The 15,271-nt window shown below is 38.0% G+C and overlaps 1 protein-coding gene across 1 annotated transcript in view; it reads right to left on the bottom strand.

Moving 5' to 3' along the window:
• The window catches only part of LOC127985389 (netrin-G2-like), a 61,670-nt gene extending 47,108 nt beyond the window's left edge, over positions 1–14,562 (bottom strand). Inside the window, exons 1-2 of the mRNA XM_052587389.1 lie at positions 14,322–14,562; positions 12,074–12,774 (exon numbers count right to left, since the gene is read on the bottom strand). Coding sequence (XP_052443349.1) covers positions 12,074–12,295 — 222 coding nt within the window. The 5' untranslated portion in view covers positions 12,296–12,774; positions 14,322–14,562. The remainder of the gene's footprint in view (positions 1–12,073; positions 12,775–14,321) is intronic.
• Between the last annotated feature and the right edge of the window lie 709 nt (positions 14,563–15,271).

Genomic DNA, 15,271 nt, shown 5'->3' with positions numbered 1-15,271 from the left:
TTGACATCTGTGAGATCAGGCCGAGACACGCAGAACAACAGATTCATCCTATTAAACTAGTACTCTAGGCACCAGCTGTCTATTGTCTTTCTCTGTCCATCTCAAGCTCATCTTCGTTCCCTTTGTTTCTGTTCATATCAGCGTGCTCTCTTTCTGCAGTATGTATACTGTGCACAGTAAGCATATTTTCTCTGTGCAATATAATACCCAAATGACTACTTTTACCAAATTGAACAGTACAATACAACAGTAGATGCAGTGCACTCAACTTGACCTTCAATTTCCAGGGATTTAGTACATTATTTAAACGGGAGAAAATAGTTGGTAACTGCATCTTAAAAAAAAGAAGAAAAAAGCACACTTGACTTTAAAGGTCCCGTTTTCTGTGCTTTTTTGAAGCTTTGATTGTGTTTACAGTTGGATAATATAACATGTGTTCATGTTTCGCGTGTAAAAAAAACACTGTATTTTTCACACTATTCACTTATCTGTATAGCGCTGTTTTCACTGTCACAAACAAAGATGATTGGACTCAGAGATGAAAATAACAGCGTTTCGACGACATGGCGACAAACACAAACGCAACTCTTCCTCTTCTCCGTTGGAGCGCAACAAAACCACGCCCCCTTTTTTGTGTATTCCTGTGGGCGGAGGTTAGTTAAAAAACTGTTTTAGTGACGTCATTACTGCAGGAACTAGAGGGCTTTAGTACAAACGGGTCGTTTTTTGTAGTCAAATTCTGTTAAATCAAATATCTCGCTTGGCATTGAACTTTGAGCTTTAGAATTTTACAGATATTATTTATACTCTATCAACAACATTACACACTAACTAAAGTTTAAAACATGGGATCACGAAGAAGGGGACCTTTAAAAAAAAGTACTTATAATGGAAATTATATAACAATATATGCTTAAATGTGAAACACTAAACTGCATGTTATTTACAATTAAATGACAATATACATATTACTAATATATTAATATATATATTAAGAGTGCATTTTTACCTACTTATGGAGGACTGAAGAACACCTTTAAATGTAATTTCAGAATTACTTCTATTGTCCTTTGTAATTTAGTAGATTTGAGATGTAATATCAGATAATAGTTATAATCAAATATTTAAAAATATGTATTTGAAATGTACTTTAAACATGTATTTTTAATTGTAAAAAACATATTAGGCATTATAGCAAAGTGCATTTTTTTAAAGTGTAAAACAGAAACAAGCTCTCTTTAAGTACACTTAATTAATATAATATTATCTGCAAGTACAGTTTTTATTTATGAATTGACTACAAGTACAAATTGAATGCAACTAAAAGCGTGTTACTGTTTGAAATGGGATATTTCCTACTGTTTTACTTTCTATTTTTATAAAGTAGGCAGTATACAGGATGTTCTGTAAAATAATGTTAGTATTCTATTCTGGCATTGTTTTCTATCTTCTGTCATATCTCTTCTCCCTTCTTCCTGTTTCCTCCCCCTCTTTCTTCTTCACTTCCCGCTTCTCTTTCACTCTCATTTCTATTTATAGCACTGGCTCATTTGTGCCTCTAAATCAGAGAGCACTGTTGTGTAGCATGAGGGTTTTTTACTTTCATACACACGTGTTCACACAGCGACACGTCTTACTGTTTCATGTGCACTGTGGCTGTGTGCTTTAAGAGAGGTGTGCACATGAACAACACATGCTTTTTGGGTGTGTGAGTTTGCTCCGATGAACTAAGCTGTGATTCCCCCATCATTAGGGAACTCTGTCTTTATCTCTCTCGCTTTTTCTTTCCAGACAACACGAGCAAGTAAGAAACAGGGTCACAAAAATCTGCCAGTGGTGGGTAAACTAAGAAAATTAATTAGCGATAAATATTACTATATTTTGCATTATTGTTATTACAAATACATATTTTTACCTACACTCTTAAAAAACATGTTTTTCAAAAGAGAGTGAATTCACACTGATTTCACAAGAATTTCTTACGAGAACCATTCGTTTTTTCTTAGCATGAAGAACATTTTAATAATTTTAAGAACCGTTTACCACTATAAAGGAACCTTTTGTACAACAACTGAACAGTGAACATTTGCACATTTGTTTGAAACAAATCCATCAAAAAAAATTTTTACTTCAAACCATTGCTTTCAACTAAAATAATAATAATAATTAAAAAAACTCTATCCATAATATCGCTTTCTCCAGTGAAAAAGTTGTCTAAATCTAGAGAGAAATAAATAAATCAAGCGCCGTTTACAAACTTTCCTAAATTGTTCTAAACAAATTTGTGGGTGGACTTTGACGTAAGAGGCCAAAAGAAGATGGACATTTTCACTAAGGGAAATGTTATTATGAATTATGAATTCATAATTTAGCCAGAAGCAATGGTTTAAAGTTTGTTTCTTACAAACATGCAGCGTTTTGGTTCACAAGATGTTATCTGATGGACTGGAGTGGATTATTGTGATGTTTTTATCAGCTGTTTGGACTCTCTGTTCTGTTCTGACGGCACCCATTCACCACAGAGCATCCATTAGTGAGCAAGTGATGGAATGCTACATTTCTCCAAATGCAATGAAAAAGAAGACTCATCTACATCTTGGATGGCCTGAGGGGGAGTACATTTTCAGCAAATGTTACCTTTTTTTTTCTTTTCTTTTTTTTACCAATTATACATTTAATGGAAACATATAATCAAGAAAGAAGATTTATTTTCAAGAGTGTATTACAGAGGAATTATATAGCAGTTTTCCTTGCATTATATTGACAAACGGTGCAGGTCATTGTCTCATTTGCAGCATCATATACTCTACAAAACATGCCGGATGAGCATCCCTCTCACATAAACGTGAACAGACATGTTCCACATTTTAATCCTGGTGGCTTAATGTGAGAAAATTTGCACATACAGTATGTGTCACATAGCATTAAAATGTTTTCCACTGGTAAATGTAATACTTTGGTAAGTGTTTAGAGCCTTGACAGATGTTAACATGCATTATGTTGCAGTTTTAGTTACCAGCCAACTGAGGAGTAGGTCATTTTTACTCACATATGCAGCTCAGTGAGAGTTAATTTTGGACCCTGGGCAGAAACATGCACAAACTGGGACAGGCACACACACACACACACACACACACACACATAGGCAAACAGAGCAATGGACACAAAACACACAGTAACACACACAGACTAGAAAAAGAGCAGCTGCTGTGAGATGCGAGAGATTATTAAATACCACATCATGAAATAACATTGTTTAACTCATTTTGCTTCTGTAATGTGACATGTTTCCAAGTGAAATAGGATATAATGTGGAAAACACTTATTCATTGGGAATTGACTTGATGGCGTTTAGTAGGTCATTATTTGTGTGAGTATGTGTGTGTTTGTATATGTATGTATATATAACCTGTGTATGTGTTATTTCATATATAAATACATATAAATATCTGAATTATGTATGCATGTATTTATTATTTAACATTTTAAGTATATTATTTACATTACATTTTTGTACAGATTGCTGCTGTTTAGGAATAATACTTTTCTTGTAGACTTCCTCCTTGTGGGTGTGTGGGCCTGGTTTCTGAACACAGAATAAGGGTCATTAATGTGTAAATGTGGACAGTCATGTGTTGATTTGTTCATCTAGCTGAAGTCAGAACTTTGTGGAAGTTAAAAACAAGACAATTTTCTATTTTAGTTTTTATAGACGCTCTATTTGGACTGGCGATGAAGTTTTGAGCGCTGAAACTTACTTTATGTATTTCAAAGATGCTGCAATTTTGTAATGCTCTCAGTAATTTTAACCTGGCTGATGGTTAACAGTACTCGGTTTCCACCCCACTTTTCTCTGTCATCTGCCTTAGTCGTTTTCTTGGAAGGAGAGATACTAGGGAGGATCCCGTCTGTTGTAAAAAGTGCTGACTTTGCCAGGCTGTCCAAACACGTCATGTCTAGAATGGAAAAGGAAAACGTCCGGGCGCGCTGTGGATGTCTGCTTGCAGGACCATTAAGGGCCCCATCAATATTAAAGAGCTTGGGATGACCTGAGGAACATTCCAGAGGGCAGTCCATTAGCTGGCACAACAATTCAAGGCTTTGTGTATGTGTGTTAGCTTTTTCAGTCTTGGTTTAAATAACAATCAGTATTTTAGAGTATCTTTGGATGCAACAATATTCAAACAAATCCATCTAGGAGGATTTAAAGGGATAGTTCCAAAAAAAAAAAAAAAGATAATTCAGCAAAAAGGTAATGATTTGCTTAGGATAAACCACAAAAGCAGATCATTTGCATAATGTTAACACTGTTTTTGTTTGTGCATTGAAAAAACTGAAAGGCAGAATTTAGATTTTTATTTTCTGAAGGGGGGGGGGTAGTTAGATAGAATATTATGATGTAAAGTTACTTTGATTCTTACCTAAACCAAGACAAATACATTCCCACAGTTGCACAAACAGAATTTAAAGGTATAATTCACCCAAAATCACAATTCTGACATCTTTTACTCGCTCATATGCTACTGCAAATTCACATGATTGGAATATGGCACTCAAATTGTATGCATGATTACCTTTTTTGGTGTTTCTTGCTTATTTTTTAAGCTTGGCAGAATTTGTACACATTTACTTTCACTACATGGAAAAGAACAATGTGAACATTCTGCAAATCTTATGCTTTTGTGTTTTATGGCAAGTAAATTATGGCAGAATTGTGGCATGCAAAGTTACTTTGAAAATTCAGATTCTTACTTAAACCAGAAATAAATAATACACACATTTTCTCAAATATGATTAAAAGAAAAGTTCACCTAAAAATGTTTTGCAGAATGTTCTTTTCCATAGTCATACATATAATCAGAATGCCATTTGTCATGTCAAGTCTAAGTAAATCATGAAAGAATTGTGATTTTCGGGTGAACCATCCCTTTAAGTTGTGTTTGTATAAATGTGTGTGAGAGAGTGAGAGCGAGTGAGAGAAAATTGGTCTCCCTTAGCCTTACATTAAACAGATCGTTAACTGTTAAGTGTGTGAGAGCTGTGTCCATTTACGGCTCCCTTTTGAGACCAATAACCGTATGTGTTTTTTCCTGCATCAGTCCCATCAGCAGCTTCATCATAGTGAAAAGGCACAATCATAGTGAACAAAGTTTATGTGTGTTTGTGCACGACATTGCAGTGTCTGGATAATTTAATCAGGGTTGTATTACCTCTTTTCCCCTGACACTAGTATTTATTTATGCTCTTGTTCTCTTCAGCCTGCACAACCTTTTGCTTGTTTTTTCCTTCTGCAAAGTCAAGCATCACTGTTACTGTTGCTCTTACTGGATTTGAAGCATTACGCTCAAGTATTAAACAGGTGACAAAATAACACAGACTTACTTTGGAGCCAAGCCATATCTATATTTATACATAAAAATTATTTTAATATCATTAAAACACTATTTTAATTATTTTATGTTTAATTTAATTTAACAAATAAATCATCCTTTCTAATCACCCTACTACTTGCCCGCTTGATCCTATTCCATCTCATCTCCTTCAAGCCATGTCTCCTGCAGTTGTACCTGCACTCACTCACATCATCAACACTTCCCTCCACACTGGTGTTTTTCCCTCATCATTTAGACAGGCACGTTCTGTCTAACTCCACTACTTAAGAAACTCAAACTCAACCCATCTCTTTTAGAGAACTACAGACCAGTTTCCCTTCTTCCTTTCATTGCAAAAACACTTGAACAAGTCTCTACATTTCTCACACACAACAACCTCCTTGACAGCAACTAATCTGGCTTCAAAAGTGGACATTCAACTGAGACGGCCTTGCTCTCTTTTGTTGAAGCTCTAAGACTGGCAAGAGCAGAAAATCCCAATCTTCATTACTTATCCTGCTTGATCTGTCCGCTGCTTTTGACACAGTTAACCACCAGATCATCCTATCAACCCTACTGGCAAAAGGCATCTCAGGAACCACACTTCAATGGTTTGAGTCTTACCTACCAGATAGGTCCTTTAAAGTATCTTGGAGAGGTGAGGTGTCCAAGTCACAACATCTAACTACTGGGGTGCCTCAGGGCTCAGTTCTTGGACCACTTCTCTTCTCTGTCTACATGGCATCATTAGGTTCTGTCATTCAGAAACATGGCTTTTCATACCACTGCTATGCTGATGACACTCAACTCTACCTCTCATTCCATCCTGATGATCCTATTGGAGCTATTCGCATCACAGCTTGTCTAACAGACATTTCTTCCTGGATTATGGACCATCACTTTCAACTCAACGTTTCATCACAATTTCACCATCAAGTTAGGCACATCAACCATAACTCCTTAAAAACTATTCTTTAAAAAAAAATCCAACTACCTTTCTAATCTTTTTGTATTCTATTTTATTTTAATTTATTATGCAATTGTATGTGTGTGTGTGTGTGTGTGTAAAGATCTCTAACACTAGCTTGCTCTATTTTTTTTATTCTATCTGTTTTCTTTTTTATTTATTATATTATTTAAAATCCCATGCTACGTGTACTGTTAACCTGTAACTGAGACTTGTTATAGCACTTATATATCATTGCTCTTTTTGTTGTTTTTGATTGCTTCCACTGTCCTCATCTGTAAGTCGCTTTGGATAAATGGGAAGTCGTGGCCTAATGGTTAGAGGGTTGGACTCCCAATTGAAGGGTTGTGAGTTCTAGTCTCGGGCCGGACGGAATTGTGGGTGGTGGGGGTAGTGCATGAACAGTTCTCTCTCCACCTTCAATACCATGACTTAGGTGCCCTTGAGCAAGGCTCCCCGGGTGCCGCAGCATAAATGGCTGCCCACTGCTCCGGGTGTGTGCTCACAGTGTGTGTGTGTGTGTGTGTGTGTGTGTGTGTGTTCACTGCTCTGTGTGTGTGCATTTCGGATGGGTTAAATGCAGAGCACAAATTCTGAGTATGGGTCACCATACTTGGCTGAATGTCACTTCACTTCATAAAAGCATCTGCTAAATGACTAAATTTAAATGTAAATCATTGATAAAAAAAAAAAACCATAAAAGAATTCTATTAATTTAATGCATTTCAATTGCATTTTTTATGTCTACTATTTGAACTGGTAGATTTAATTCTTTATTATTCTTTAGTTGTTACATCAATTTAAATTAAAGGGGGGGGGGGGGTGAAATGCTCGTTTTCACTCAATATCCTGTTAATCTTGAGTACCTATAGAGTAGTACTGCATCCTTCATAACTCCAAAAAGTATTTAGTTGTATTATATTCATAAGCGAAAGATAGTCTGTACCGATTTTTCCCGGAAAAACACGAGTGGCTGGAGGCGTGACGTGTGGGCGGAGCTAAAGAATCACGAGCGCCAGTACGCTTTTGCGTTGAGAGCGTTTGGAAGCTGTGACACCGTGAGGACAAAACCAACCAAAACAAACCATGGCTAACAGTCAGATTCAGCGTATATTTATGATCCAGAATCAGATCCCGAGGCTGAAACTGAACGAGAGCAGCATCAGCAACGACTCGCTCCGAGCGGGGCTCGAACCCGGGTCTCGGAATGGGAGGCGGACGCACTAACAAGAAGGCAGGGATATTTGAAGCAGTTTTACTCACCGCCTGCGGTTCCAACACACGATCGTGGCCCTTTTTCGTTGGGATTGCATCATCCTTAAGAAATAAACGATACGCAAATCCGTCGTCAAACTGGGCCTTGTTTGTAAAACAAGCATCTTCGAAATGCAGGGAACAAACACAAACACTTGCAGAACTCTGTTGATGCACTGTAAAAATAAACTCCATCCACTGGTCCCTTAATGCTGGTTTTTTTGGTAATCTGTGCAGGGTTGTCTTGCCCTGGCAACTAAAAATACACTTCTTTTGTGACATTTCGCGACGCTCTCGCTCTGATCAGTGATTGTCTGTGCACAGCCTCTCTTTGCTCTGCTATACTGGAGCGCGTGCTCTTCTGGCAGAAGTGCCTCAGGACCCATATAACGAAATTCCGCTCCATCTAACGTCACACAGAGCCATACTCGAAAAAAACTTTCCGAAACTTGTGACAAACCGGAAGGAGTATTTTTGGAACAGAAATACTCCTTCAAACGTACAACTGAATTTTTGAAACTTTGTCCATGTTTAGCATGGGAATCCAACTCTTTAACAGTGTAAAAAACTCAGTATGCATGAAATAGCATTTCACCCCCCTTTAAAGTCACAATTACCAAACGCTCTCAACTAGGGATGTCAAATTTCGATTATTTCCATGATTGATCGTCGTTTAAATTAACGATCAATTAATCGATTAATCGTTAACCATAATACTGCAAAATGCGTCTATTGCAGGCACGCAGTCAGCGGTATGACAGGATGTGCAAAAGACACACACACACACAAAATGCTTTCTCACTTGAATTAAAGAGGTTTTAGTCTGAATAAAATGCTAGTAGCAATTATAAAATGAATAGATGCGATTATGATCATTTGATAAAATGAAGAGAGCGCGCCATACTTTTGAGGTCATTTTACTTTGTTGACAGTTTCCAATCCCGCACGGAGAACGCTGAACGCGCATCTTTAAATGGTTTTGTGGTGCTCGTTGTTGTATTTTAAAGCACAATTGCAATGTTTTCAACTGACATTATTGTATAAAATTATCCGAAATGTGGAGCGCGTGTGACTGCGCTGCACATTAAGTGAACTACATCGGCGATGCTGCACCAAAACACAGTTGCTCACATTAATTTGATCCTGCTGGATTCTGTCCTAGAAAATGTCAGATTTTTAAAAATCCGGCATACAGCGCATTAGATCGTGACAGTGCATGCGTGCAGACGAGGATGAGCGAGCGCGGCTTTGGCTAGATTTATTTGGAGGTTATTGCTCATGTCTCATTCGGCACAAATCGAAATGTTTCCATATTCGCAATGTATTTGAATGTTAAACTATTATTTATAATGTAAACTAGGCTTGTACTTAACACGCATTCGCATATAGACGGAAAAGATGATCCTCTTCATATGAGCAAAAACGTCCTTGGCATAACAGCAGAGTGGACCGGTATACTACGGTCTATTTAAACTGAATGCTCCAGGAATGTGTCGGTCACAGCGCCTATTAATCGCTGTTTTGAATCCAGCAATTATTTATTTAGAAATGATAAGATCTGATTATGACAAGTGTGGTATAAAAGCTTTGTTTATTAGAGGAATAATAGGTTAACGGGAAAATGTTAGATCGCGACCATGCTTTTGGACCCCATAGTCTTCATTTACGCGGCTTTGTTCTGGTTTGCCGGTTGGTCACGAATTTCCACAAATTCAGTATATTTAGGCATTGTTTCTTTTCCTAAATCTTCATAGTCTAACCCTCTAATTTCCCAGGTTTATTTTATTATCTTTCGCTTTTAATAACTGTTTTCGCATCTCTTACTGTGGTAAACATGGGAAGGCAAATTAAAGATTTCATGAATTAAGAATTCGTTCGATTTATTAATTTGTTCCCTTATTTCACTTAAATCATGGGTTATTTAGGGAACAAAATTAATGAAACATGGACAATTGCCACATTAATAATTCGTAGGAATTAATTAACAAGTTGTAGGAATGAATAGACTACCTGTCCTGTCACTGTGTCCCGCAGCCCTGCAAAGCGCACGATATAAAACAGTTATCTGATGAAATGATTAGTAACTACATTTCTATTGCATTTAATGTTGAAGAACTTTTATGTTGTTTCTATTTTAATGTACTTTAAAGTTTAAATCACATTAAAAGCTTAATTTGTACATTGTGAATGAATGATGATGCTTTTATATATCATCACCGTCACTCACAGCCGCTCGCACGTGTTGAGTGCGCATGAGCCGCACGCAGCCCAACATTGAATCGGTTAACCGACCATCGATAGCCTTAATCGATTGCATCTCTTTTCGACAATTAATCGATCATCGATTAATCGTTGACATCCCTACTCTCAACGCAAAAGTCTACTCGCGCTCGTGATTCTTTAGCTCTGCCCACACGGCACGCCTCCAGACGCTCGTGTTTTTCAGAAAAAAATCCACACAGACTATTTTTCTCTTATAAATATTATAAAACTAAAGACTTTTTGGAGATATGAAGGATACAGTACTACTCTATAGGTACTCAAGATTAACAGGATATTGAGTGAAAATGAGCATTTCACCCCCCCCCCCTTTAAATGTTAATAGGAATTCATTCTATTTCAAGCTGTTTTTTGTTTTAGTTAACTAAGATAACCCTGCACCAGACACAAAGAAACCAGCTAGCGACACCTTAGCAACCATCCACAACATCCTTTCACATTTACAGCCGCATAACATTTGCACAGGCAAGCACCAATCACACTCTCTTTTACTAACAGAACTGGTGGAATACCTTTTGATTCTGTATGTTATCCTCACAAATCTCACTTAATAAAACCCATAGTGCACTGCGTGACCTCTTTGTCCTTGAGAATAACCTGCTGACCCTTGCTATAAGTGAAGTGAAATTCGACATCCTCCCGGTCCTCTGTTCCTGTGAGCCTGACTCTGCCAACAAACCCACATGGGTAAAAACAACACCTCGGCCTTCTGCTTTCTACGCCTGCTGACCTCAGCTGCATTTTTCTGCAGTGGTCGGTGACCTGCACGGCACATCCTGCTCAAATTAACGCTGCTTCAAGACCTCCGCCCCCATTATGGGCTAAATTTGGCACCGTTCAACAAGTCCTGCTTAGTTTACACCAGCCAATGGCTAGTGGTCAAAAAATGAATCGAGGAACAATCTGGAAGCATCTGCCTGAGGTCTGTCCCATCCAGGTACTAATTGACACTTTGTAAATTCTATAAAGTTAGTATAATTCGATAGTCAAGCAATTTTGAGCAATAATCATTATACTGTATTAGTTTATTTTATAAAACAGATGCAAGATGCAGACTCAATGCATAAGTTAATGAAATGAACAAATAATCTTAAAGGAATAGTTCACTGGACGAAGCAATATTATGGATCATGGACTCATATTTTAACTAGAAGCAACGGTTTTGAGTTAAAAACATCTTGATGATAGATTTGTTTCTTACAAACATGCCGCTTTTGGCTTTTCCAAGATGTTAACTGCAGTGGTGTGGATTACTTGTGGATTATAGTGATGTTTTTATCATCTGTTTTGACTCATTCTGATGGCACCCATTCACTGCAGAGGATCCATAATGAAATGCTACATTTTCCAAATATCTTCTCGTGAACAAACAAACACATCTACATCTTGGATGACCTGTGGGTGAGTAAACTGTCAGCAAATTTTCATTTTTGGTGATTGAAACTATTCCTTTAATTTGATGAGCTCCCACTTACCAGCTTATAGGCAAATGAGTTACAGCTAGTGGGAAATGTTACATCACTTAATTGTATTTGTCTAGCTAATGAGCAGAAAAGAAGGATGCAGGAAGAAACATTACTGTCAAGCCTGCTGACCATGTGACACATCTTTAAACTTCTGGTTGTGGGAAACAGAAATTAGCATGCTGTATATTTTTATCACACCCTACTTCCCTATTTCTCATATTGACTGTCCTGAATAGTATTCAAGATTGGAATTAATATGGCCTCGATCATACAGTAGCATGTTGATAAAAGCAGGCCAAAGTTGCCCAGATGGATGTACTATTTCGATTTTATGTTTTTGGGGTTAATATTGATTTTAACACTAATATATTTTACAGAGCTTGTGTTTTGATTTCTCAGAACACCAACTTTCATATGTTTGGGTTGGTGTTTTTTTTTTATGTTTTTAAGTCTCTTCTGCTCACCAAGGCTGCATGTATTTGATCAAAAATAGAGTAAAAGCTGTAATATTATGAAATATTATTACAATTTCAAATAACTTTTTTCTATTTGAATATATTTTAAAATTTAATTATTTTTCTGTGATGCAAAGCTGAATTTTCAACATCATTACTCCAGTCTTCAGCATCACATGATCATTCAGAAATCATACTAATATGCTGATTTTCTGCTCAACAAACATTTTTATTATTATCAGTGTTGAAAAAAGTAGTTATTTCTTCTACACGACTCACCAGAGTGCAGAATCTCTCCGGTGGGTTCCCGCAGGTGACGCCTGGCGGCTCGACGAGGATGCGCATGTACTCCTTCATGGCCTGGGCTTTGGGTTGGCACGCGTAATGCTCCCACACAGCGCCTTCGTCCGTGCTCACGAGAGACTTGCACAAGTCATACTGCCCTCTTGCTCTTGCCAGCACATGCACCAGCAGGTAGAGGAGTCCCACGTGTGCACGCATGGCAGGCGTGTGAATAAAAGGGGATTTCTGAGGGTCCGGAGAAACGGGAAATGGACCACCGTGGGTTCAGAGGTGGGAAGTGTTAACATGGAATAGCAGCGCCGGTGGTCAGGTTAAAACGTCCCATAACTTCGCCACAGTCATTACTCCAAAAGGAAAAGGTCATAAATACATAAAAAGAAAATGTGCATAAAAGTGTTTTGTTGTTATGAGGTTGACGGCAATTCTTTTAATGCAAGTTTATTGTTTTGTGTATTGACTTCTGTCTTACTACTTTGTGTCTGGACACTGTCCTGATTTGTTGGGTCAAAGGTACTGATTCTTCTACTTGGACCTACATCCATAGCAGCTCCTGGACTGCGTCACTGCAGAGCATATTCATTTCCCGAAGGTCACATGAAGTGGGTTTACTCTTTTCCAAGCTCAGAAATGTCTGCTTGGTTGCATCCTTCACTCTTTAGCAGCTGCTGTCCATGGTCCTGAAAGCAAACACCACACATTTCAGTGTTTAACTTGATGTCAGCCTGTTTTTTTCTAGCGCTGCTTTCTGCTGATGGTCTAATTAGCCAAACCCCCCCTAAACAGACGTTGGATGTCATCCTGTGAACAACCACCAGTCCGGACAGATGGTTGATCTCGCATACAACAGGAGTCTGGAGTGAGGAACATGCATGGTACATGCACACTCACACTTCACAGACAGAAATTATATAAGACAGGACTTCAAATAAGAGAAGCAAAGGGGATGTGCGACATATCTCATGCACATATTACCATGCAGAGATTGTATGTTAAATATTGCATGGTATAGTTTCCTGAATGAACCACATTTAATTTCCATTGGGAAATGGGAGGAGTGAGGAATGGTCTCACATGTGCAGATACGCGCATAACGTACATCCATTTCTAAGGTTGCAAATGCAATGCATGCCTGTAAAAATCAGGTAAAAGTAACCATGTGCAAAAATAGACTGACTCAATCCGTCTACATAACAACATTTTTAAATCAGATCAGGTATTTTTAGATCAGAAAATATATTTGTATGTCATTTTACCGTAGCCTAAACAAAGCATATTTTCAAGTCTTTACTGCATACACTTCTACTGTAAGATCTTTTAATGTTTTGCAAATAAAATGTGTGAACTGTCTTCAATAGCCTATAATTTATTGGGAAATGGGTGTTTTAAGAATTCCCTGCACAATGCATAACATTTAGGTTTCATTTAAAAAGTTTTTGTTATCTTCTATAAACATTTAATGTTGAGTGGACATTAGTGCTTTAGATGTATCTTACTGTATTTCTTCGGCTTTGAGAGGCCAGTTATGACGAACTTTAAATTATTTAGTAGTTAGCAGGTTGGTAAATGTAACATTATATGAGTTAATGCAGTTTCAAACTATAATATTGTAATATCGTCAACATGGCAACATCAACTATCAGTTTTAACGTCAAATTTAACTAAATTTACTAGTTTACTTAACGTCTAAATAGCATTCCCGATATGATTAACTGTTTAACACCAATCTGGTAATGTCGAAGGTTAATAGAGAATATAAAAGTAATTAAAATGGTTTAATATTACATTTTCGTTCTCCCTGACGTAAAAACGTTCAAGTTCCACTCGCTGACATAACATCATACTCCTCCGTACTGTACTGTAAAACATCTGAAACAAGCATCGATGCTCCTCAAACACACCCTGAAGGTAATCCAACATCCGTACTCTCACAAAAACCGTGGATAAAGTTGAAAACAGTGGTAGTTTAGCGTCAGAAAACAGTTTGAAATCGGTCTTCTCTCTGCAGAGCGAACGGAAACGCACGGGGTGTGTCGCACGCGCGTCCCGCCACTGAAGATGAGGAACTGCGATAAAACAACACTCTCGCGTTTAACGGTAAGAGGGCTGATTTCGCCTTTGAACTCGAGCAGAAACTACTTTTTGGCGTTTCAAACATGAATCAAAAGTGAGACGCCTTGACAGGCTCGTTTCATCCGGGTCGCTGAAGTAGTTGAGAAGGACTCACCGCGCGCTCGACTTGGGTCCGTGTGGAAACGGCATCGCCTCCCGCAGCGAGGATGCGGTTCTTCCGTGTTTGTTTTTTTATCTTTATATCTCTCTTTTTAATGCACACTCCGTCGGTTTGTCAGGGGAGGACGGTGCCCTACTTCTCCAGGAGATGCTGGGTGCAGGGTGCGTGTGTATGTGTGAAGTATCCAAAAGTGAGAATATGGACTTGTAGTGCGCGTGCTGTCTACTTTACTGGATCAGATTTGCCCTGTGTGTTCAAGGGCAGAAAGCTTCATGGCAAATCTCCCTCCCCTCTCTCTCCCTCTCCCTCCCTCTCTCTCTAATCCATTTAACCATCACTCTCAATCACTATCTGCAGGTTTGAGTCAGGCTGGCCCGGCTTCTTGCTCTTGGCGGGATGTAACTGAAGCATCCCACTCTTGAAGCACTTGGGAATCCACATTTTCATGCTCTCCAGACCTCCCTGATCGGGGAAGCCTCTGTCGTGTGGCTTTCTTCCTCTTTTATTGAATGGGTTCTCTCAGTTTCCTCGGACTTTCATTCAGAAGTGCTGATAGAGCAACTCTCAGCAATATTTGCTGTTCAGTGCTCAGGGTTGGTAGGTAATAGCAATAACTTCAGACCAAAAAAAGTACTGATCACTTTTACAGTCTGAGAGTTTGAATTAACATTTTCAGTTCTGTTCCACGAAAAGTACACTTTTGAATGCAATGACATTAGAAAGATGCCTAAAAAAATATTATAATCAATTATGTATTTATTTTAAAGTTAAATTAAAGTTGAAACTTTATTTTTTTAAATGATAAACTGTATGTATTCTGTTGCATAGAAAAAACTGACGGGTTGGGTTTGTTTGTTAGTTAATGTCATATACTACACCTGTGGTCTTCTCCCTGTGTGGACTGACTAAAAACCACCAAATCAACAAGCAAAAACAATGACATA

This window comes from Carassius gibelio, chromosome B21 (genome assembly GCF_023724105.1).
Source record: "Carassius gibelio isolate Cgi1373 ecotype wild population from Czech Republic chromosome B21, carGib1.2-hapl.c, whole genome shotgun sequence".
Classification (NCBI taxonomy): Eukaryota; Metazoa; Chordata; class Actinopteri; order Cypriniformes; family Cyprinidae; genus Carassius; species Carassius gibelio.
The sequence above is the reverse complement of the archived record's forward strand: the minus strand, read 5'-3'. Positions and strand labels throughout refer to the sequence as shown.